This window comes from Pelophylax lessonae, assembly GCF_965119305.1.
Source record: "Pelophylax lessonae genome assembly, chromosome: 13".
Taxonomy (NCBI): Eukaryota; Metazoa; Chordata; class Amphibia; order Anura; family Ranidae; genus Pelophylax; species Pelophylax lessonae.
The window spans coordinates 5,675,986-5,700,805 of record NC_138780.1 but is presented as its reverse complement, the minus strand read 5'-3'; the positions used below and the strand labels follow the sequence as shown (position 1 = coordinate 5,700,805).

The 24,820-nt window shown below is 40.1% G+C and overlaps 1 protein-coding gene across 1 annotated transcript in view; it reads left to right on the top strand.

Moving 5' to 3' along the window:
* Window positions 1-11,938, top strand: part of LMNA (lamin A/C) — a 64,845-nt gene extending 52,907 nt beyond the window's left edge. Inside the window, exons 3-12 of the mRNA XM_082275170.1 lie at window positions 385-510; window positions 591-761; window positions 848-973; window positions 1,258-1,478; window positions 3,621-3,831; window positions 4,263-4,370; window positions 4,627-4,746; window positions 9,216-9,317; window positions 10,004-10,252; window positions 11,627-11,938. Of these exons, the coding sequence (XP_082131296.1) occupies window positions 385-510; window positions 591-761; window positions 848-973; window positions 1,258-1,478; window positions 3,621-3,831; window positions 4,263-4,370; window positions 4,627-4,746; window positions 9,216-9,317; window positions 10,004-10,252; window positions 11,627-11,656 (1,464 nt within the window). The 3' untranslated portion in view covers window positions 11,657-11,938. The remainder of the gene's footprint in view (window positions 1-384; window positions 511-590; window positions 762-847; window positions 974-1,257; window positions 1,479-3,620; window positions 3,832-4,262; window positions 4,371-4,626; window positions 4,747-9,215; window positions 9,318-10,003; window positions 10,253-11,626) is intronic.
* The last annotated feature ends 12,882 nt before the right edge of the window (window positions 11,939-24,820 follow it).

The following is a 24,820-nucleotide window of genomic DNA, read 5'->3' as shown; positions in this document are numbered from 1 at the left end:
AACTATAAGTTTTGCCTCTCCAATTCCAGCCTCAGAAATATTAACACATTTAGGCTCCGCAATAGGAAAAAGCTTTGCAGCATCTTTGACCTTTTTTAAAGGGACTTGGAAAGTGAAGCACCCATTGCGGCCCCTTAGACGTTGAGCACTACTTGAGGGGAGCCCTTCAAGTAATGAGTCAAAGTTCTGCTTCTTACAACTCTATCAGTTTGGGTCCTAAGAAAGATACAACCACCCACTTTCATTTGTTGTAACATTCCCAAATCAACGTTGTAGAGCACATGGCCAACCTTTAGGCTGCTTTTGGGCTTAGACACTTTCATTGGTGTTGTAGGTGACGTTTTGTTATGATAAATGTTTACACAAATTTTTTGTTTTTTGTAGCTTGAAGCAAGCCTTGCAGATGCAAAGAAACAGCTTCAGGATGAGATGCTTCGCCGCGTTGATGCGGAGAATCGGAACCAGACCCTGAGGGAGGAGCTGGAGTTCCAGAAGAACATCTACAGCGAGGTTGGTGTAGCGCACATTGAAGCACCACGTTACATAAAAATGCGATTGTGCTCTGATGGGGTTAATATATAATTTTGTAGGAGCTGCGTGAAACCAAACGGCGGCAAGAAACACGGCTGGTCGAGATCGACAACGGGCGCCAGCGGGACTTCGAGAGCAAGCTGACCGATGCCCTCCTGGACCTGCGTGCCCAGCATGAGGGTCAGATCGGTTTGTATAAGGAGGAGTTGGAGAAGACTTACAACGCAAAGGTAAAGCAAGATTCCAGTAAGGCTGTATTGGTGCCAGACTCCGGTTTTGTTCTGTATAAATCATCATGCATAATTTTTTCTTGTAGCTGGAGAATGCCAAGCAGTCTGCAGAAAGGAACAGCAGCATGGTAGGAGAGGCCCATGAGGAGATCCAGCAGAGCCGCATTCGTATAGATAGCCTGAGTGCCCAGCTGAGCCAGCTCCAGAAGCAGGTGAGCATAGAACGGATCTGAAGGGCGAGCGCCCCCACACAGGCATTGTCATTTAAATCTTTGTTACAGAATGGGCCGACAGGAAGTCCAGTGTGCGTAGGAAGATATCTCCCCCACTTTGCCACCTTCATTCAGTCCTGATAATTTCCTAAAACTTGTCAATATTTTTCCATAAATGTTACTGAAAACTCCTTTATGTAACCAATTACAATGTTTGATGATTGGTTTAATTCATGTAGTTTTGCACCTTCCACAATTTGACATTTTATCTTCTCTATATGCAGCTGGCGGCTAAGGAGGCCAAGCTGCGCGACCTGGAGGACGCTCTGACCCGCGAGAGAGACTCCAACCGCCGAATGCTAGCAGACAAGGACCGCGAGATGGCGGAGATGAGGGCCCGCATGCAGCAGCAGCTTGATGAGTACCAGGAGCTGCTGGACATCAAGTTGGCTTTGGACATGGAGATCCGTGCTTACCGCACCCTGCTGGAGGGAGAGGAGGAGAGGTGAGTGAAGGTGGCCCCCTGGTGGGCAGAAGTTGAGCAGAACACTGCCTATCTGACATCATAGACAGGGAAACCACTTTTTTAATAGTATTCGCAACACATCTTATGTCAATATGGGCTCTTGACAAGTCCGCTTCAGCATGTGAACTATCAAATAGGGCATCCCATGTCTCCCCATGGGATATGTATTAGCCTATCCCCAATATCTTGTCTATTTCTTCTGCCTTGCTTGTTCTGCCTCCTCCCCTGTCCTTATTTGCTCTTTCCTCCTTTCTTTGCACCCCATCCAGTGCTTCTGTCTAGAGTAGAGGTGTCAAACTCCATTTCATCACGGGCCGCATCAACATTATGGTTGCCCTCAAAGGGCTGGTTGTATCCAGAGCACAGTACCCCCTTTACATCAGATGTCAAGAGTCCCCCACCCTCCCTCACATCACAGTGCACCCCCCCTTATCTTATGCACCTGCCAGGAAGAAGAGGGGCTGGAGCTGGGAAGCAGAAAGTGCAGGGTCTACGGGAGGACCTAAGGAGGGCTGGAGTCAGCTGAATGCTGGTACCAGTGGAGACAGAAATGAGGGGGTGATGCAGCTGCACGGAGCGGCTAAGTATCTGTAAGAGGAGTTCTGTCCTCCAGTCTGCTGCCGACTGCTGAAAGAAGGTTGAAGCAGAGACCAGGGGGGTGCCACAGCTGCAGATAAGGTGCAAGGGCCACATGAAATGGTCTGAAGGGCCGGATTCAGCCCGCGGGCCTTGCGTTTGACACATGTGGTCTAGAGCAATAGTGGAGGCCACGACTTCCATAGTCAGTATGGCCTCTACTTAAAAAAGTCTATTGAGAGCGCCATAAAAAAAGAAATGAGTTCAAGGCCTTTTATTCTTTTTATTCACTCACAAGAAGAACATATAAAACAACCAACACGTTTCGGGGGGGGGGGGTCAAAGATGTCCCTCTTTTTCCAGGGTAGATGAAGATACACTGCTGATGGACATTCCTCACTGTTTACCTTTCAAAAAATAGTGGTGCCATTTTTGAGTCCTCCCCATCTACTTACAACATCTGAGCCCTGAAGAAAGGGAAAGATTTTTGAACCCTCCTCCCAAAAAACGCGTTGGTTTTATTTTTTCTTGTGAGTGAACTTCTGTAACAAAACACTTTAGACTCCTTTTGGTTCTTTCCTTTGGCACTCTTAATAGACTTCCATGCGGATTCCAAAATTTAAGTTCCCCTGTTTGTGCTGAGAGCATCCCCACCAGAGCCATTGTATGAATTCTGTTGAACTTCTTCAATCTTAAATCATTGATGATTCGAACCCGGCACCTCGGTTATACAGGTTCTGGTATGACCTCTAGTGGCTGACAGGAAGCTTCTATGGAACTTCTATGTGGATTCCAAAATTTAAGTTCCCCTGTTTGTGCTGAGAGCATCCTCACCAAAGCCATTGTATGAATTCTGTTGAACTTCTTTAACCTTAAATCATTGAGGATTCGAACCCGGAACCTCGGTTATACAGGTTCTGGTATGACCTCTAGTGGCTGACAGGAAGCTTCTATGGAACTTCCATGTGGTTTCCAAAATGTAAGTTCCCCTCTTTGTGCTGAGAGCATCCTCACCAAAGCCATTGTATGAATTCTGTTGAACTTCTTTAACCTTAAATCATTGAGGATTCGAACCCGGAACCTCGGTTATACAGGTTCTGGTATGACCTCTAGTGGCTGACAGGAAGCTTCTATGGAACTTCTATGTGGATTCCACAATGTAAGTTCCCTTCTTTGTGCCGATAACCTCCCCACCAGAGTCATTGTATGAATTCTGTTGAACTTCAACCTTAAATCATTGATGATTCTAACCCGGCACCTCAGTTATACAGGTTCTGGTATGACCTCTAGTGGCTGACAGGAAGCTTTTCAAGCACTGCCTACCCAGCACTAGAGGCACGCCAAGAAACTGTCTTTCACAGGTGACTACCCTACAGGAAAGCAGATAGATCTGTTTTTGTCAATTGGAGGTTCTTGAGAAACTGGGACGGGCTATGCCGCAGGTGCCGGCGCCTTGTACTGCTACTGGATAGGCTAGTATGGGCCTAAATGTTCTCGACAGATAATTATATTTAAGGCCAACCGTTTTTATTTTCTCTCATGCAGACTCCGACTCTCGCCCAGCCCCAGCGGGCAGAAGAGGACGGCCAGAACAGGGCAATCCTCGGGGCAGGTCAGCTCTTCCTCCAAGAAGCGTAAACTGGAGGGATCAGAGACTACCAGCTACAGCCAGCACGCCAGGACCAGCGGGAAGGTGGCCGTAGAAGAGGTGGACCTGGAAGGCAAGTTTGTCCGACTGAAGAACAAGTCCAATGAGGTGAGACTGAAGAACTTACATGAAATATAATACCTGTCTGAGGCTATGAGGAGCAATATTTTGCATTAATAACGATATATATTTCTCATTAAAAGCGGTCGGGCGGCTAATTAGTCGCTGGATCGCTTTCAGAAGCAGTGGTTGGGGTCATCCTCCGCCACGACCCCTCTACAAATACACCGTCACTGTCACCCTATTAATTTAGGATAAAGTTTCTTCCAAAAACCACACTATAACATATGGCGTTGTCGGCAGGATAACTGTCACTTTTCAACTGTCATTCCTGGCTGGCAACCTTTCAATTCATCCAAAAAAATAATTCCAACTAAATTTGAAACTCTGGTTAGGAAATTTAGAAATATGTTTGGAATCCTCTGGCCTGTATAAGGAAATGTGAACTGTGGGTAACCTGTCAACACGTCATCCCGCAGGATCAGTCGCTGGGGAACTGGACCATCAAACGCCAGATTGGAGAAGAAAAGCCGATTATTTACCGTTTCCCCCCCAGAGTTGTGCTGAAGGCCGGACTGACCCTGACGGTGAGTCCTAAATCGCGAATGTTGATATTCTTGTATTATTTGGCTTTGAGCGCCACCTAGTGTTCAGTGGATGGAACTTTTTGATTTTTTATTGTGCTTGATGGAACGGCTTTTCACAAGTATACATTTTATTTAGTGTTCTTTTTAATGCTTAATATGTGTTTTTTTTTTTTTTTTTATTTTATTTATTTTTATGTTCTATTTTATATCTTTTATTCATTGATGCTTATCTCACTCACGCCCCATTCCTCCGCAGGTCTGGGCAGCTGGGGCCGGAGTGGCACACAACCCCCCCTCTGAATTTGTCAATAAGTCCGCAAATTCCTGGGGCACCGGTGACAGCATCCGCACCGCTCTGCTTACGTCCAGCAATGAGGTGAGTGCAGGGGGTGCTCAGAATGTGAAGTCAAACACAATTGGCACCCTAAATTTGTAGCTGGAAGAGGGTAATGGCCAGATGGGGTATAGTAATGGTGTGGGGATGGTTTGAATAATGCTATAAAATATTAGTAGTGGTACTCATAGGGGGATCAATGGGGGTAGAATCAGGTAGTGGTACTTGTAGGGGGAACAATGGGGGTAGTATCAGGTAGTGGTACTTGTAGGGGGAACAGTGGGGGTAGTATCAGTTAGTGGTACTTGTAGGGGGAACAATGGGGGTAGTATCAGGTAGTGGTACTTGTAGGGGGAACAGTGGGGGTAGTATCAGTTAGTGGTACTCATAGGGGGGATCAATGGGGGTAGAATCAGGTAGTGGTACTTGTAGGGGGAACAAGGGGGGTAGTATCAGGTATTGGTACTCGTAGGGGGTTCAATGGGGGTAGAATCAGGTAGTGGTACTTGTAGGGGGGACAATGGAGGTAGTGGCACTTGTAGTGGGAACAATGGGGGTAGTATCAGGTAGTGGTACTCGTAGGGGGTTCAATGGGGGTAGTATCAGGTAGTGGTACTTGTAGGGGGAACAAGGGGATAGAATCAGGTATTGGTACTTGTAGGGGGAACAGTGGGGGTAGTATGAGGAAGTGGTACTCATAGGGGGATCAATGGGGGTAGAATCAGGTAGTGGTACTTGTAGGGGGAACAATGGGGGTAGTATCAGGTAGTGGTACTCGTAGGGGGTTCAATGGGGGTAGTATCAGGTAGTGGTACTTGTAGGGGGAACAATGTGGGTAGTATCAGGTAGTGGTACTTGTAGCGGGACCAATGGGGGTAGTATAAGGTAGTGGTACTCGTAGGGGGATCAACAGGGGTAGTATCAGGTAGTGGTACTTGTAGGGGGATCAATGGAGGTAGTATCAGGTAGTGGTACTTGTAGCGGGAACAATGGGGGTAGTATCAGGTAGTGGTACTCGTAGGGGGTTCAATGGGGGTAGTATCAGGTACTGGTACTTGTAGGGGGAACAATGGGGGTAGTATCAGGTAGTGGTACTTGTAGGGGGGTCAATGGGGGTAGTATCAGTTAGTGGTAATTGCCGGGGAAACAATGGGGGTAGATTCCCACTACCTGATACTAGGGGGCACAATGGGGGTAGTATTTGGTAGTGGTACAAATAGGGTGCACAATGGGGTAATATCAGGTAGTGGTAATCATAGGGGGCATATAGATAGTAGTATCATGTAGTTTTACTCCTAGGTGGCACTATAGTATCAGATACTAGTAATTGTAGGGGCACAAAGGGGCTAAAAAAAGCCAACTTTGAGCACTTTTTTGCACAAAGGGGCTAGTATCAGGTAGTGGTAATCATTAGGGGCACAATAGGGGTAGTATCAGGTAGTGGCAATTGTAGGAGGCAAAGTGGGGGTATTATCAGGTAGTGGTACTCATACGGGGTGCAAAGCTGTAGTATCTGGTAGTAGTAAAGGTAGGGGGTACAAATGAAGTAGAAGTAGTATCAGGTAGTTAAAATCATAAGGGGGCACAATGGGGGTAGTATCAGGTAATTGTAGGGGCACAATGGGAGTAGTATCAGGTAGTGGTAATCGTAGGGGGCACAATGAGGGTAGTATCAGGTAGTAGTAATTGTAGTGTGCACAATGGGAGTAGTATCAGGTAGTGGTAATCGTAGGGGGCACAATGGAAGTGGTATCAGGTAATGGTAATCATGAGGGGGCACAATAGGGGTAGTATCAGGTAGTGGTAATTGTAGGAGGCACAGTGGGGGTAATATCAGGTAGTGGTACTCGTACGGGGCACAAAGCTGTAGTATCCAGTAGTCACGGGGGCAGAATGAGGGTAGTTTCAGGTAGTGGTAATTGTAGGGCACAATGGGAATAGTATCATGTAGTGGTAATAGTAGGGGGCACAATGTGGGTAGTATCAGGTAGTTGTAATCATACGGGGAACAGTGGGGGTAGTATCAGGTATTGGTAATCATAGGGGGCACAATGGGGGTAGTATTTGGGATTGGTAAGCGTAGGGGGCATAATGGGAGTAGTATCAGGTAGTGGTAATCCTAGGGGGCACAATAGGAGTAGTATCAGGTAGTGGTAATTGTAGGAACACAGTAGGGGGTAGGGGGAACAAAGGGGGTGGTATCAGGTAGTGGTACCTGTAGGGGGAACAATGGGGGTAGTATCAGGTAGTGGTACTTTCAGGGGGGGTCAATGGGGGTAGTATCAGTTAGTGGTAATTGCCGGGGAAACAATGGGGGTAGATTCCCACTACCTGATACTAGGGGGCACAATGGGGGTAGTATCTGGTAGTGGTACAAATAGGGTGCACAATGGGATAATATCAGGTAGTGGTAATCATAGGGGGCACATAGATAGTAGTATCATGTAGTTTTACTCCTAGGTGGCACTATAGTATCAGATACTAGTAATTGTAGGGGCACAAAGGGGCTAACAAAAAGCCAACTTTGACCACTTTTTTGCACAAAGGGGTTAGTATCAGGTAGTGGTAATCATTAGGGGCACAATAGGGGTAGTATCAGGTAGTGCTAATCATAGGAGGTACAGTGTGGGTAGTATCAGGTAGTGGTAATCATAGGGGGTGCAAAGCTGTAGTATCAGGTAGTGGATGAGGGTGGTGTAATGTAAAGAATAGGGGGTAGTATAGGGGACAGGATGAGGGTGGTGTAATGTAAAGAATAGGGGGTAGTATAGGGACAGGATCAGGGTGGTGTAATGTAAAGAATAGGGGGTAGTATAGGGGAGAGGATGAGGGTGGTGTAATGTAAAGAATAGGGGGTAGTATACGGGACAGGATGAGGGTGGTGTAATGTAAAGAATAGGGGGTAGTATACGGGACAGGATCAGGGTGGTGTAATGGAAAGAATAGGGGGTAGTATACGGGACAGGATCAGGGTGGTGTAATGTAAAGAATAGGGGGTAGTATAGGGGACAGGATGAGGGTGGTGTAATGTAAAGAATAGGGGGTAGTATAGGGGACAGGATGAGGGTGGTGTAATGTAAAGAATAGGGGGTAGTATAGGGGACAGGATGAGGGTGGTGTAATGTAAAGAATAGAGGGTAGTATACGGGACAGGATGAGGGTGGTGTAATGTAAAGAATAGGGGGTACTATACGGGACAGGATGAGGGTGGTGTAATGTAAAGAATAGGGGGTAGTATAGGGGACAGGATGAGGGTGGTGTAAGGGAACAGATGGGAGTGGTGTAAAGGATAGGACAGGGGTAGTGTTAGGGACAGGACTGGCTACAAGTAGTGGAAAGTGATAGGAGAGGAGGATAGGAGTGGTAGTGACATGAGAGGGGAGGATGGGAGTGGTAGGAGAGGAGGGTGGGAGTGGAAATTTATAGGAGAGGAGGATGGGAGTGGTAGTGGTAGGAGAGGAGGATGGGAGTGGAAAGTTATAGGGTAGGAGGATGAGAGTGGTAGTGGTAGGAGAGGAGGATGGGAGTGGTAGTGGTAGAAGAGGTGGATGGGAGTTGAGGTAGACAAAACTGGAGTAGCAGAAAAGGTAGAAATGGCAGTAAGCTGTCAGGACATGATGGGGGTCGTAGTAGACTTGAATGGGGGCCAGTAAAAGTATGGAAGGATATTATTGTCAGCAGTAGTTGCAGAATGGGGCTAAATAATAAAAATAAACATTTATATAATTAATATTAAGGGGGGGCAGCAGTGGGGTGATATGTCTCCCCTATGAACATCTATTATTATTATTAGGAGGGAGGGACAGCATTGGGGTGATCTATGGCTCCCCTGGTGACATATATTAATATTAGGGGGTGAAGACAGCATTGTGGTGATCTATGGCTCCCCTGGGTATGTCTATTATTATTAGGGGGAGGGACAGCATTGGGGTGATCTATGGCTCCCCTTGGGACATCTATTATTGGGAGGGAGGGAAAGCATTGGGGTAATTTATGGCTCCCCTAGGGACATCAATTATTATTAGGGGGGCAGCACCGGGGTCATCTATGGCTCCCCTGGGGAGTATATTAATATTAGGGGGGAGGGACATCGTTGGGGTGATCTATGTCTCCCCTTGGGATGTCTTTTATTATTATGGGGGAGGAACAGCATTGTGTTGGTCTATGTCATCCCTGGGGGCGTCCATTATTAAGGGGAGGGACCGCATTGGGGTGATCTATGGCTCCCCTGGGGACATCTATTTTTATTAGGGGGGCAGCATTGGGGTGATTTTATGGTTCCCCTGGGGAAGTCTAATATTATTAGAGGGGGGGGTGACCGCATTGGGGTGATTTTATGGTTCCCCTGGGGAAGTCTAATATTATTAGAGGGGGGGGGGGTGACAGCATTGGGGTGATCTATGGCTCCCCTGGGGGACGTCTATTATTATTAGGGGGAGGGACAGCATTAGGGTGATCTATGGCTCCCCCAGGAATTTCACACCCATTTAATCTTTCATCTCCCCTCGCAGGAAGTTGCCATGCGTAAGCTTGTGCGAACTGTGCTGAACGATGAGGATGATGATGATGATGATGAAGACGATGACCACCACCACCACCACCACCACCATCATGTAAGTCCAATGGGGTTCCCTATGTAGGGGTGCAGACTGTAAAAATATCTTGGGATGCATTGGGCATTGGTGGGCTGTATGCCGTCCAGAGCCGGGGTCCAGGACTAAGGCCACGTTTTGGGTGGATCTACCGCGCCTTGAAAAAGTATTCACACCCCTTGAAATTTTCCACATTTTCTCATGTTACAACCAAAACCGTAAAGGTATTTTATTGGGATTTTATGTGATAGACCGACACAAAGTGGCACATAATTGTGAAGTGGAAGGAAAATGATAAATGATACAAATAAATCTGTGAAAAGTATGGCTGCATTTGTATTCAAAATTAGATTTCCCCTGCAGTACTTCTTTCTGCCACTCGATGTCCTCAGTCTGATGGCCAACATTATTCAACCTGAACCCAGGTGATCCCGGACAAGCCCCCAACCTGTGACTAGATTGTAGTTTTGGGGTATCAGAGTAAAGGGGGGTGAATACAAATGCAGCCACACTTATCACATAAAATCCCAATAAAATACATTTACATTTTTTGGTTGTAACACGACAAAATGTGAGAAATTTCAAGGGGTGTGAATACTTTTTCCGGGCGCTGTAATAAGTATCTATAGGGGTTCCAGCACCCCAATTCCGGGTCCACATAAACCACCTCTCATGGTTCCAATACATTTCTCCTCCCCCCCCTGCAGGACGGTCAGAACTCCGGAGACCCCAGCGAGTACAACCTGCGCTCCCGCAACATCACCTGCACTGCTTGTGGACAGCCGGCGGAGAAAACGCTCGGTGCCACTGTCGGGGGCGGGGCGTCCTCTTCATCCAGCTCCTTCACTACCGTCACCCGCACCTTCCGCAGCGCAGGGGGCGCCAGCGGGAGCAGCGGCCTTGGAGAGAGTCTGACACCTCGCTCCTACTTCCTGGGGAACAACCAGCGCGCTAAGGTGAGGGACGCACCACCGCCATAGGAGATCAGGAACTACCATTGTGGGAGGGGCAGAGACGCAAAGTACTGGGGAAAATCTCACCATTGTGGGAGGGGCAGAGACACAAACTACTGGGGGAAATCTCACCATTGTGAGAGGGGCAGAGACACAAACTACTGCAGGGAATCTCGCCATTGAGGGAGGGGCAGAGACACAAACTACTGGAGGAAATCTCACCATTGTGGGAGGGGCAGAGACACAAACTACTGGTGTGGAATCTCCCCATTGTGGGAGGGGCAGAGACAAACTACTGCAGGGAATCTCACCATTGTGGGAGGGGCAGAGACATAAACTACTGGGGGAAATCTCACCATTGTGGGAGGGGCAGAGATACAAACTACTGCAGGAAATCACCCCATTGTGAGAGGGGCAGAGACAAACTACTGCAGGGAATCTCACCATTGTGGGAGGGGCAGAGACATAAACTACTGGGGGAAATCTCACCATTGTGGGAGGGGCAGAGACATAAACTACTGGAGGGAAATATCACCATTGTGGGAGGGGCAGAGACACTACTGGGGGGAAATCTCACCATTGTGGGAGGGGCAGAGACACAAACTACTGAAAGGAAAGCGCACTATTGTGGGAGGAGCAGAGACCCAAACTACTGCAGGAAAATCTCCCCATTGTGGGAGGGGCAGAGACACAAACTACTGGAGGAAATCTCCTTATTGTGGGAGGGGCAGAGACATAAACTACTGCAGGAAGTCTCACCATTGTGGGAGGGGCAGAGACAAACTGCTGTCAGGAAATCTCACTATTGTGGGAGGGGCAGAGACACAAACTACTGGTGAAAATCTCCTCATTGTGGGAGGGGCAGAGACAAACTACTGCAGTAAATGTCCTCATTGTGGAAGGAGCAGAGACACAAACTACAGCAGAGAAATCTCCCTATTGTGGGAGGGGCAGAGACAAACTGCTGCGGAAAATCTCTCCATTGTGGGAGGGGCAGAGACACAAACTACTGCAGGAAGTCTCACCATTGTGGGAGGGGCAGAGACACAAACTACTGCAGGAAGTCTCACCATTGTGGGAGGGGCAGACATAATCTACTATAGGAAATGTCCTCATTGTGGGAGGGGCAGAGACACAAACTACTGGAAGGAAATCTCACCATTATTGTGGGAGGGGCAGAGACACAAACTACTACAGGAAGTCAAAGCATTGTGGGAGGGGCAGACATACAAACTACTGCAGGAAGTCTCACCATTGTGGGAGGGGCAGAGACACAAACTACTGCAGGAAATCTCACCATTGTGGGAGGGGCAGAGACTTTTTTATTCGGTTGATACTGTGGTTTATCTTACGTTGTTTTCTTCTTCTCCTTCGTAGGTCACCCCTCAGAGCTGTTCCATCATGTAACTCCGTCCCATCCGGTGACAATACCAACTATTAAAGCTAATCCCATGGGATATATTTTGTTGTTTTTTTTTACTTTTTTCTACATCCGAATATTTTATAGAAGGAAAAAAAAAAAAAAAAAATGCTTTTTTTTTTTCTTTATTTGAAAGCAGCTTATATTTCTCAATGAAACCAAAGGTTTAAAAAATTGATCTATATATATCAGGTAGGCCTCGCCCCTTGGCTCCTCCTTGGGCGCCCTGGCAAAGCTCCTCCAGTTGGTTCCCCCCCGTGAGTTTATTACGATAGAGAATTGAGCTTTTGCCTTTTCATTTTTGCGCTAGACGGTAAGCATGCCAAGGCAAATATTGGCATTCAGGGCTGCCGCCATTAAAAAAAAAATGGTGGGTGGCGCCGCCAAAGGTTACTGTCAATAATCTAGCCAAAGGTAAACCTCTGTACAGAGGTCCATGTTTACAAACCCCGGTAAGATACTACTCTGTTACTTGAAAAATAACAAAAATAGTTGTTTAATCAAAGGGAGCTCAATGCCTAAAGCCACCGCGGACTTATATCCGTTGTGGTGCAATAAAAATATTTTTTTTAATTTTTTTTTATGAATCGCATATCTCAATGCAAAATAATTAATCTGAATTTTTTTTTCTGAATTGCATATCTCAATGCAAAATAATTAATCTGAGATCATTGCACTCTACCAAAATAATTGGTACAAAATTTTTTTTTTTCTTTTGGGGATATCGGGGAGGTCACATGACCTTACTTGCTCCGTATGTTAACACTAGGCTGCCAAAGCCCAAACTTGTTTTTCAAGTGGGGGGGGCACCACTGCCTTTGGATTCATTGGCTCATAAGATTAAACAGAGAGCCGCGTTTTGTAGCCCTCGCCGCCATGTTGCTTGCAGCTAAATGCTGGCCAGTAAAATATTTAACTGCTTAAAATTCATAACCGTTTGCCTAGCCAAATCTTTTCCTCCATGTATATCTATATATTTTGTATGTTCTACAGCTTGGAGCAAAGTTCTGCAGTTTCTAAAATATTTTTACTTTTTTTTTTTTTCACATATTGGAATAATTTTGGAAATAAACAGAAAATATTCATAAAATGCCAGGCTTAAAGGAATAAAAAAAAAAATGAAATGTAAAAAGGGAAGTAGGTATGAGGAAAAAAAAAAAAAAATATATATATATATATATATATATATATATATATATATATATATATATATATATATATATATATATATATATATATATATATGAGATATATATGAGATATATATATATATATATATATATATATATATATATATATATATATATATATATGAGATATATATATATATATTTTTTTTTTTTTTCCTCCAAAATTCAGAGAAATGCAGAAGGCAATATTAAGGTGGTTTTGGGGTCTTTTAAACTCTAATTATAAATAATAACACTTATTCTGGTGCTAAAAATAAATATTAGAATATAACACTTACTCTGGTGCTAAAAAGAAATAGTGGAATATATCACAAATACTAAAAAGAAAAATCAACTACCTTAAATACACCTTAAACACACCCTCTTAAAAAAAAAAAAAAAAAAATATATATATATATATATATATAATTTTTTTTTTAAACATTCTTTTGCATATATATTGATATTGTGTTTTCTATCGTTCAGGAAAAGGTAACTTTTTATGTTCTAATTGAGGAGATGACAAAAAATATTCGTAAAATGTTTGTTTAAAGGGATGCAAAACAAATAAAATAAATATAAAAAACACAAATACCAAGAAAAAAAAATAAACTACCTTAAACACACCTTCAAAAAAAAAAAAAAAAACTCTACATTGGAAAGCATACTTGGTGGAGGGATGCCACGCCTCCTGGCGTTTGGGGGAAGGACCCTAACCCCCTAGAAAAAAATTATTTTTTGCATATCTATAAAAACTGTATTTTTTTTTTTTTTACAGCTCAGGAAATTGTATATTTTGCTTATCTATAACTACTGTATTTTTTACAGCTCAGGAAAATGTACCTTTTTCATTGTTATCATTTTGGAGATAAATAGAAAATGATCATAAAATGCCTGTTTTAAAGGGATGCAAAAACCAAAAATTTATGTAAAAGAAACCACAAATACCAAGAAAAAAAAACTACCTTAAATAAAGTACATCTTCAAAAAAAAAAAAAAACACCCTCTAAATAAGATCTTTTTTTTTTTTTTTTTTTGTTTTTGCATATCTGTACATATTGTGTTTTCTACAGCTCAGGAAAATGTAACTTTTTTATTGTTCTAATTTTGGAGATAAACAGAAAATAGTCCCAAAATGCCTGTTTTTAAAGGAGTGCAAAAAAAAAAATAAAAAAAAATATATATATATATATATATATATATATATATATATACACAAATAATGCAAATATTTGCATAGGGATTAGCAAGATTTAAGGTTTTAATTTCCCCAATTTTTTTTAAACAATTGGAAGATTTGTTGAAATGTATGTAGAATGAATGCTGATGTAGAAGGAGATATGAAGGTACTTTTCAAGGGCAGAGGTGGATATTAAATGGCTCCTGAGAGTTAAGAAACTCTTTTTACCTATTCTGCACCTTTTTCTTGTACCAAAAAAAGCCTTTTTTTATTTTATTTTTTTTTTCTGACAAAACAGAAATACAAAGAAAATAAAGTATAAAATAAACTCTTTATTACACCTTTTTTCTGCCTGAATTCAGTGAGCTGCACCCTTCAAAACTACCCCAATATCACTTTCCACATTAAAAAAAAAAAAAAAAAAAATTAATTATCTAAAATAAAATATAAATACATTTTTGCACCCTTTAAAAAATATATATATATATTATTTTGCCCAATTAGCTGCCCCCTTAAAAACACTAAACATTGACTACAATTTAACTACAATATACCTAAAAAAAATAAACTCCCTATTTGGAAAAAATAATTAAATAAACTCCCTAAATTACAAAAAAAAAATAAATAAAAATGTATTTTATTTTTCAAAGCAGCTCAATGAGCTGCCCCCTTAAAAACACCTTAATATTGCCTTCCATGTGGACTCCAATACACTTAACCAAAAACTTTCAATTTTATTTGACATTTAAAAGGAAAGGGACATTTTCCACACCCCTAGTCCTATTTTTACATTTATTTTTATTTTTATTGGGAGGGTTTCTCTCGAGAAATCAATAATTTTTTTTTCGGCAGAAGCGATAATTTTTCAGAATAATCTAAATGGTTGTTTTTAGTTAGGACTTGCCAAAGTGCAATTAAAATGTCAACTGGGCTTACCTGTAGTTGAAGAAAAATATTTTATTTTTAAAATTTTTTTTTACATTTTTCATTAGTGAGCAAAATATCTGTTCCTAATTGCAGCATTGTTGGAGAGTGATCCCAGATTGTGACCACTTTACATTGTTGCCATTTATTTTTTAAATTCAATTGATACAATTTTTACTTGCCAAAATCCTTTACTGCTGTTTTTTTTTTGTTTTATTTATTTTTTGTTTTTGCTTTTTGTGAGCAAATATCTGTTCCTAATTGCAACATTGTTGGAGAGTGATCCCCGATTGTGACCACTTTACATTGTTGGCATTTTTTTTAAAAAATCCAATTGATACAATTTTTACTTGCCAAAATCCTTTACTTACTGCCCTTTTTTTTTGTTTTTTTTTGTTTTGTTTTTTTTGGAGCAAATATTGGTCCCTAATTTCAGCATAGTTGGAGAGCGATCCTGGATTTTGACCATGATAAATTGTTGCTAATTATTTTTAAAACCCAATTGATACAATTTTTACTTGCCAAAATCCTTTAATTACTGGCGTTTTACGATACCAAAAAAATAAATAAAAAAATGCTAATGGCACATTTAATCAAAATGTATTATTCTGCTACTCTTTTTTTTGCTGTTTTAAGCTAAAGCCATATACCCCACCCCCCCCCCTTCCCCTGATCGTACATAGGGTTATAAAGCACAATTTTCCTGACACATTGGACCTCCAAAAAAATTACAATTTATATAAATATATATATAAAGATTATATAAAGTATAAAAAAAAAAATAATCCCCAGATCTTTTTGTATAAGTGGTCTTTGTTAAGTCATTTATTTTCCCTGCCGGAGGGGGAAAGTTTGGAGATTCGGAAAGTGGGTTAAGTACTGACGAAACGCGTTGGTAGCAGTTGTGTTTGTATGTCGTGTGCAGGAAACCGCAATGATTTTTTTTTTTTTTTATCCAGCAGTCGTTTTTGCACAAAGAAAAGTCAAATTATTTTTTTTTTTAAATAAATTTCGTACAGGACGCCGGTATGGCTATATGGAGGAACCGCCCTCGACGCTTTAACGTGCCCTTTAATTGGTTGCAGGAAGTTTTGCCCAAGTGCCTTAGGACGGCCCTGGAGTTCGTTCCGGAACGTCGGCCGAAATTTTTGCGCCGCGCCTCCGCCGAGTCCTAAATATCTTGCAGCGGACGGACGGATTTCGGGGTACAGAACAGTCACCTTGTCGATTGGTCTTCAAGTGCCTTATAAGTGCCCTCCTTGACTGGGGGGACCTGCCTACTCCAGCCCTGCCCCACCCCTTCTTCCCCCGAAACGATTGTATATTTTTTTATCCCGTTGCTTTTGCTTTCTTTATATGATTTTATGATAGCGGCAAATTTCTGCGCTTTAAGCTTTTCAATAAAGACCAATGAACCCAAATCCGTGTCTGTGTGATCCTTGCCGGGGAAAGTCCGGAGATGTGCGTTTTACTCAGCACTGCCCCTTGTGTCCATTTGTATCAAAATCACGTCCTGTAATCTTTATACCAGCAAAGAAAGGGGGAGGCTGCAGGAGGCCGTTACAGCCTGCAGAGGGCAGCCACGAGGAAAGATTACATTTCATGCAGCCTGTTCATTCTGAGTTATTATCTCAATCTAATCTAGACATGAGCGGTTCGTTTAGTACTGAATTTTTTGTTATGCGGGGATTCGGCTGTTTCCGAATTTCTGAATAACAATGATAACAAACTTAAACAAATCCGAAATAAGGAAACGAAATTCGAATCTGATTAAAATTTGAATCCGATTCGAAACTGAATTTGAAAACAAAAATAGAATAACAAAGAATAGAGTATATAAAAAAGTACAATTTATTAGAAAAAAAAATAAGGAAAAAGAATAGAAAATAATAATAGAATAGAAAAGAATAGAATATAAATAGAATAAAATATAACAGAAAAAATAAGGAAAAGAATATAAAATAGAATAAAATAGAAAATGCTAGCGTAAAAGAACAGAATAGAATAGAAATGAATAGAATATAAAATAAACTAGAATAAAATATAATAGAAAAAAATAAGGAAAAAATAATAGAAAATAATAGAATAACATAGAAAAGAATAGAGTAAAATAACAAAATAGAATAGAAAAGAATAGAATAAAAAATAATAGAAACAAATAATGAAAAGAATATAAAATAGAATAAAATAGAAAAGAATTGCATAAAAGAACAAAATAGAATATAAAATAATAGACTAAGATATAATAGAAAAAATAAGGAAGAAAATAGAAAAGAATAACATAGAAAAGAATAGAGTAAAATAACAAAATAGAATACAAAAGAATAGAATTTAAAATAATAGAATAAAATAGAAAGAAAAGAGTAAAATAATAAAATAAAATAATAAAATATAATATAATAGAAAATAAAGAAATAGAATATAAAAAAATAATAGAAAAGAATAAAGTAAAAAAATAAAATAGAATAAAAAATAAAATAGACTAAAATATAAGAGAAAATAAAGGAATAGAATATAAATGAAAATAGAAAATAATAGAAAAGAATAGAGTGAAAAAAAACAGAATAGAAAATAAAATAATAGATACATTTTAATAGAAAATAAAGGAATATAATTTACTAATTAATACAATAGAATAAAATAGAAAAGAATAGAGTAAAGGAACAAATGAGAAAAAAAAAATGATAGAATATAAAATAGAATAATAGCAACACAGTTTTGCCTTTAGCTGTACTTTAATTTAAACAATTTATTTATAAATAAAATAGAAAAAAATACAGTAAAAAACAAAAAAAACAAAAATTGAATATAAAATAGAATATAAAATAGAATAAAATATGAGAAAATAAAGGAATAAAATTGAAAATATTAGAATAGAATAAAAATAGAAAATAACAAAGTAAAAGAACAAAATAGAAAATAAAAAAATAGAACAAAAAATAAAATAGAAAATAAAGAAATAGTATATAAAAGAAAATAATAGAATAAAATAGAAAAGCGAGCAAAAGAACAAAATAGAATAGAAAAAAAATAACAGAATAAAATATAATAGAAAATAAAGGAATAGAATATAAATAAAAATTGAAAGTAATAGAATAGAATAAAATCAAATTAGTAAAAGAACAAAATAGAATAGAAAAGAATAAAATAGAAAAACATAGAAGAGAATAGAATGGAAAAGAATAGAGTAAAACAGAACAAAATAGAATACAAAATAAAAGAAAAATTAAACAGAATAGAAAAACAAAACAAAAGAATGAATAAAATATAACCATCCACCGAATTTGGAAAACAAATACATGAAACAAAACTATTTAAATAACGAATCGAAATGAAATACGTTTTTACATTCTGCGGATGTCTAATCAGAGCATGTGAGCAAATAAAAAAAAAAAAAAAATGTTGTCTTTTCTCCTGTACATTACCTTGTAAAGTGTATTTAAATCGATTTTTTTTTTTTTTAGTAGTATTTGTTTAAATTATTTTTAAATTCTGGATGGAGTGCAGAAGCATAAGAATCCCCATCAGGTTTTTCTGTGTCCCGACTGCTAAGGTTTCCCTTATTTGCCTCGATGACCGATGTTACCAGGGCGGAAAGCGATGGAATATTGCAAAATGTACAGTTGTCACCTGTACAGGAAGTGAGGGGCAATCTTCCAGTGGGGACACCTGTTCTAGGGGAGGGGATTTCCCACACTTCCTGTTGTGTTGCTGGGACTAAAGGAAATATTTTGAATAGGACACACTCAACCATAAAAATGTGATGGGGGTTGTAATTGTTTTCGACTCCATCCAAAACTAAAATTAAAAAAAATGTACTTTAAAAATATAAAATAAAAAATATTGCTTAAAAAAAAAAAAAAAACTATTTTGGTTGGCGTTTGTGGCCTTGCACTGCCCCTGTAAATGAGAAGCATGGTTTATATCTGAACTACCTACATGATTTAATCCCAGGGTCAGTCTTCATAAACACAACCCTTTTTAAGAGCTATAAATGTGTAAGAATGAAAAAAAAAAAAAAAACTAGGAGCAGTGCACGGCCACGCCTCCTGAGAAGGTCATCGCCTGGTGGGAGGAGACACCGCTCCACTGACTCCCAATAATAATAAAGCAGGGGGCGGGCACAGACCAAAATGAATTAAGACTGCAGTAGATCACCTTATCTGTATATTTTTATTATTAATATACAAGATTTATATAGCGCCAACAGTTTATGCAGCGCTTTACAACATATATATATATATAAGCATCCCCTCCTATAAATAGATTATATATATATATATATATATATATATATATATATATATATATATATATATATATATATATATATTTATATATATATATATATATATTTTACTATTTATATTTTATTGTAAATTCTATTTTGTATTTTAAATATATACAAGTTATTATAAAAACAAAATAAATAATACACACAAAAATAAATAATAAAATAATAATAAATATAAAAAATAAATAAATTGTTTATATTAAAGTACAGCTAAAGGCAAAACTTTGTCTATAATGTTGTATGGAGGGAAGAGGGATTAAAACCCCCACGGTCATTTTTTTAAATTGCTTTCTGTGCCCCCCCTTAGAGAGAGTCCACTTCTCCATTTGTACCATTTACTAGTATAATTAAAAGTAAAATAAAAAAAAAAGTTTTTGGGGGACACTAGTTCTGATGGCCTGGGGGTCCCCAAGGAATTCCCTTTTAATTTGCAGGGATTTCCTCTCACTTCCTGTTTTGGCTACGGGACAGGAAGTAAAGGGGAATCGACCCAATGGGACTGACAGGGGTTATAACCCTCCTATACTCTATCTAAAATGAAAAAAAAAATAAAAATTGGCTATAGTTTTACTTTAAGGTAAATGTATGATAATAGAAAAATACAAAAATACACCAATGTTTTTATTTACATTTTTTTATATTTATTTTTTTGTATCTATATTTATTATTATATATTATCTTATATATATATATATATATATATATATATATATATATATATATATATATATATTTTATAATAACACTAAAATTGAGTTTATAATAGGATAAATATTAATAATAAAAAAATATACAAAATAAATACTAAAATATACAAATAAAATTATTAAATTGTATTATTACTAGTAGTTGTAATAATAAAAAAATAATAAAATATACAAATATTTTATATACAAAATTAATCTATTTGTTCATTTTATTATTATAATTTATTGTTGTTGTTGTTAGTATTAGTCATAATAATAAAAAAAATGTCATAGTCAAATATATATATATATATATATATATATATATATATATATATATATATATATATATATATACATACTGAAGACGATGAGCATGTGCCTCATCAAAATTATACCTTCACTGTGCGTTCACCTTTTAAGACCCGTGAGTGCCACGCTCTCTTGTTAAATATTTGCACTACATTCTTTGCTGCGCATTTGCGCCCTTTTTTTTTTTTTTTTTTAATCTCTGATATTTGTGCAGTGGCAACCATTGTGTGTGTATATATATATATATATATATATATATATATATATATATATTTAATAACTGAATTTAATTACTGAAATAAATTAACTTTTTGATGATATTCTAATTTTATGAGATGCACCTGTATATATGTGTGTGTGTGTGTATGTGTATATATATATATATATATATATATATATATATATATATATATATATATATATATATATATATATATATATATATATATATATATATATATACATATAAAATATGTGTGTATATAGATCGATAGATAGAGATATATATATATTCTAATTTTATGAGATGCACCTGTGTGTGTGTGTGTGTGTGTGTGTGTGTGTATATATATAGATAGATAGATAGATAGATATAGATATAGATATAGATATATATATATATATATATATATATATATATATATAGATATATATATATACAGGTGCATCTCACAAAATTAGAATATCATCAAAAAGTAAATTTATTTCAGTAATTCAATTCAAAAAATGAAACTCCTATATTTTATACAGATGCGTTACACACAGAGTGATAAATTTCCAGCATTACTTTCTTTTAATTTTGATGATTATGGCTTACAGCCAGTGACACCCCAAAATTCAATATCTCAGAAAATTAGAATATTACATAAGACGAATAAAAGCCATGTCATATAAAAAAATATATCATTAAGAAGATTAATATATTTAAAATAAATACATAAATTAATATTCAAAAATACTCAAAAGAAATACCCTTGTATATTTTAATTTTGTGTTTACACTTATATATTTATCTTATTATAAATCATATATTATGTTATATATTTGTAATAAAAATTGTTTATAATAAAATAGTACAAAAATACACAAAATAAATAAAAAAAATTGCAAAATTTATATATTGTATTATAATTATGTGTATTGTCATTTATTAATATTAATATTTTTTTCTGTATATAAAATATTCGGCCTGTCCTTTCAAGCTGGGGGAACTCCCTTCCATAAGCACTGTGATAAGCCTGTTGAATCTGGCGGTTCGGTGACTGGTTAATCAGCCTTCGCTCGGCTGCAGCGTTTGCTGGACGGCGTGTGGGGATTATTTTCTTGGCCGCCCTTTTGGCCTCTCGGTGTGAGATGTGGAAATCTCTTCCTCTTTGCGGTCTCGTGGTTCTTCGAGGCGGTTGGCTTTCTGGGTCAGATACTTGGCTGCGATCAGGGGGAGGGGGTTGCCCTTTGTCTCGGCGATCGGAGTGGCCGCCAGTTCCCGCTGGCTGGCGTGAGAGCGTCACTAATGGGGTTATGGGAGAGGGATTGTTAAGTCTTCTGTAATCTGCTTTTCCTGGAGCTGACGGTGACCCCGGGCGCCGACACCAGGCAGAGGCTGAGAGGAGACGCGGAGATGCCGGGACTGCGCAGGACCCCACCGGGCGCAGTAAGTGACCCCCAAATGTGTGCCCATAGAATGTCTACGATTGTTTCCTGCTGTGCTCACCCATCGCTGTCATGTTATGTGACGGGGGTGTAAGCAGAGCGCACACAGAGATCGAACGTGGTTCAGGACCCCCAGCATGGGCGGTGGGGGGGGGGGTCTTTGAGGGGTTCAGTAAGAATTGGTTACTATCATCTTGGTCCATGGGGTAAGTTCTCAGGCTGTGAGGAAACGTCTCGGTCCGTGGGGGTAAGTTGTCGGTCCGTGGGGGTAAGCTCTCGGTCCGTGTGGTTAAGGTCTCGGTCCGTGGGGTAAGGTCTCGGTCCATGGGGTAGCCAGGAGCCAAGGTCAGGTCCAGGGAGATGCAGGACAGCAGTAAAGTACAGCAAGGGGCAAGTAGGATCACAATAGGTCCAAAGTTCAGTGGTGGCAATCCAGAGAACAGCCTGGGGCAATTACCAGGATCACAGGGTGGCAATATGGTACAGCAAAGGGGGTAAGTCTAGAGTCCAGTGGTAGCAATCTGGGGTACAGCCTGAGATAATTGAAAGGATCATAGGGGGTATTATGGTACAGCAAAAGTGGTGAGGCCAGAGTCCGGTGGTAGCAATCTGGTGTACAGCATGGGACAATCAGAAGGATCACAGAAAGGGTGGCAATATAGTACAACAAAGGGGTAAGTCTTTGCGTTCAGTGGTAGCAATCCAGAAAACAGCCTAAGATAATTAGAAAGATCACATGGTGGCAATATGGTACAGCAAAGGGGTAAGTCTAAAGTTCAGTGGTAGCAATCCCGAGTACTGCCTGGGACAATTAGAAGGATCACAGGGTGGCAATGTGGTACAGCAAAGGGGGTAAGTCCTTGAGTCCAGTGGTAGCAATCTGGGGTACAGTCTGGGATGATTAGCAGAATCACAGGGGAGGGGGGGGGGCAATATGGTACATGAAAAGTGGTGAGGCTAGAGTCCAGTGGTAGCAATATGGCATACAGCCTGGGACAATTAGAAAGATCACAGATAAGGTGGCAATATGGTACAGCAAAGGGGTTCGTCTTAGAGTCCAGTGGTAACAATCCAGAGAAAAGCCTGAGATAATTAGGATCATAGGGCTAAGTCTACAGTACAGTGGTAAGAATCTGGGGTACATCATGGGACAATTGACAAGATCACAGGGTGGCAATATGGTACAGCAATAGCAGTGAGGCTAGAATCTAGTTGTAGCAATCTGGGGTATAGCCTGTGACAATTAGAAGAATCACAGACAGGGTGGTAATATGGTACAGCAAAGGGGGTATGTCTTAGAGTCCAGTGGTAGCAATCCAGAAAACAGTCTGAGATAAGTAGAAGCATCACAGGGTAAAAAAAATGGTACAGCAAAGGGGGTAAGCCTAGAGTCCAGTGGTAGCAAACCAGAGTACAGCCTTGGATAATTAGAAGGATCGCGGGGTGACAAAAAGGTACAGCAAAGGGGGTAAGCCTAGAGTCCAGTGGTAGCAAACCAGAGTACAGCCTTGGATAATTAGAAGGATCGCGGGCTGACAAAAAGGTACAGCAAAGGGGGTAAGTCTAGAGTCCAGTGGTAACAATCCACAAAACAGTCTGAGATAATTAGAAAGATCACAGGGTGGCAACATAGTACAGTAAAGGGGGTAAATCTTAGAGTTCAGTGGTAGCAATCTGGGGTACAGCCTGGGACAATTAGCAGGATCACAGACAGGGTGGGGGGGTCCTATGTAATCCAGCTGCAGCTTCAGGTCACATGCAGCAAAAAAAGGTCCATGAAGAGAAAAAGGGGGTCTCCGTATCCAGATAGCAGCTAATGAAGAACTACAAGTTCCAGCAATCCCAATTTACAGCATACACTAGGTCAGGACTACATGTCCCAAGATCTGAGCATAGGACTGTTGCATTGTTTTAGAGATGTGAGGCAAAATCCTGATACAATGTATCCTCCATGCTGAGACCCCTTCGAGCAATCGCACCAATCCGATGAGGAGTTATACTGATTGGTTTTCATGCAACAGATTTTTTTTTTTAATTTATTGATTTCCCAAAAACATCCCATTTCTGATCACATGACTCTTCATACTGATCACCTGACACCCATCACCCCGCCTGTACTAATCACCTGACGCCCTGCCGGTATCGATCACTCGACGGGTCGTCTGTACAGATCACCTGACGCGCTGTCCGTACAGATCACCTGCCGCCCCTCTACCGATCATCTGACCTCCCGTCTGTAATGATCACCTGATGCCCCGTCTGTTCCGACCACCTGACGCCCCGTCTGTTCCGACCACCTGACGCCCATCACCCTGCCCTACCGAACACCTGGCGCCCCGTCCGTACCAATCACCTGACGCCCCGTCCCTTCCGATCACCTGACACACCATCCGTACCAATCACCTGGCACCCCATCCATACCGATCTCCTGACGCCCTGCCCATAACGATTTCCTGACGCCCATCCATACCGATCTCTTGACGCCCATCCATACCGATCTCCTGACGCCCCTTCTGTACTGATCACCTGACACACCATCCGTACCGATCACCTGACACACCGTCCGTACCGATCACCTGGCGCCCCGCCCGTACCGATCACCTGGCGCCCCGCCCGTATCGATCACCTGGCGCCCCGCCCGTACCGATTACCTGGCGCCCCGTCCGTACCGATCACCTGTGTTTGCAGCAGATGTTAGTGATGGTAAGCGACCTGGCGCCTTGTAATGCAGAAATACCTTCAAATCTGCTTGTCTTCAATGTCTCTCGAGGAGTAAGACTTACCATACACCTTACAATCTGATTGGTCAGATTGTAGCGTCTATGGTGTCATAAGGTCGGATTGTAGCGTATTTGGTTGGATTGCAGCATGTATGGGGTCATAAGGTCAGACTGTAGCGTGTATGGTGTCATATGGTGAGATTGTAGTGTATATGG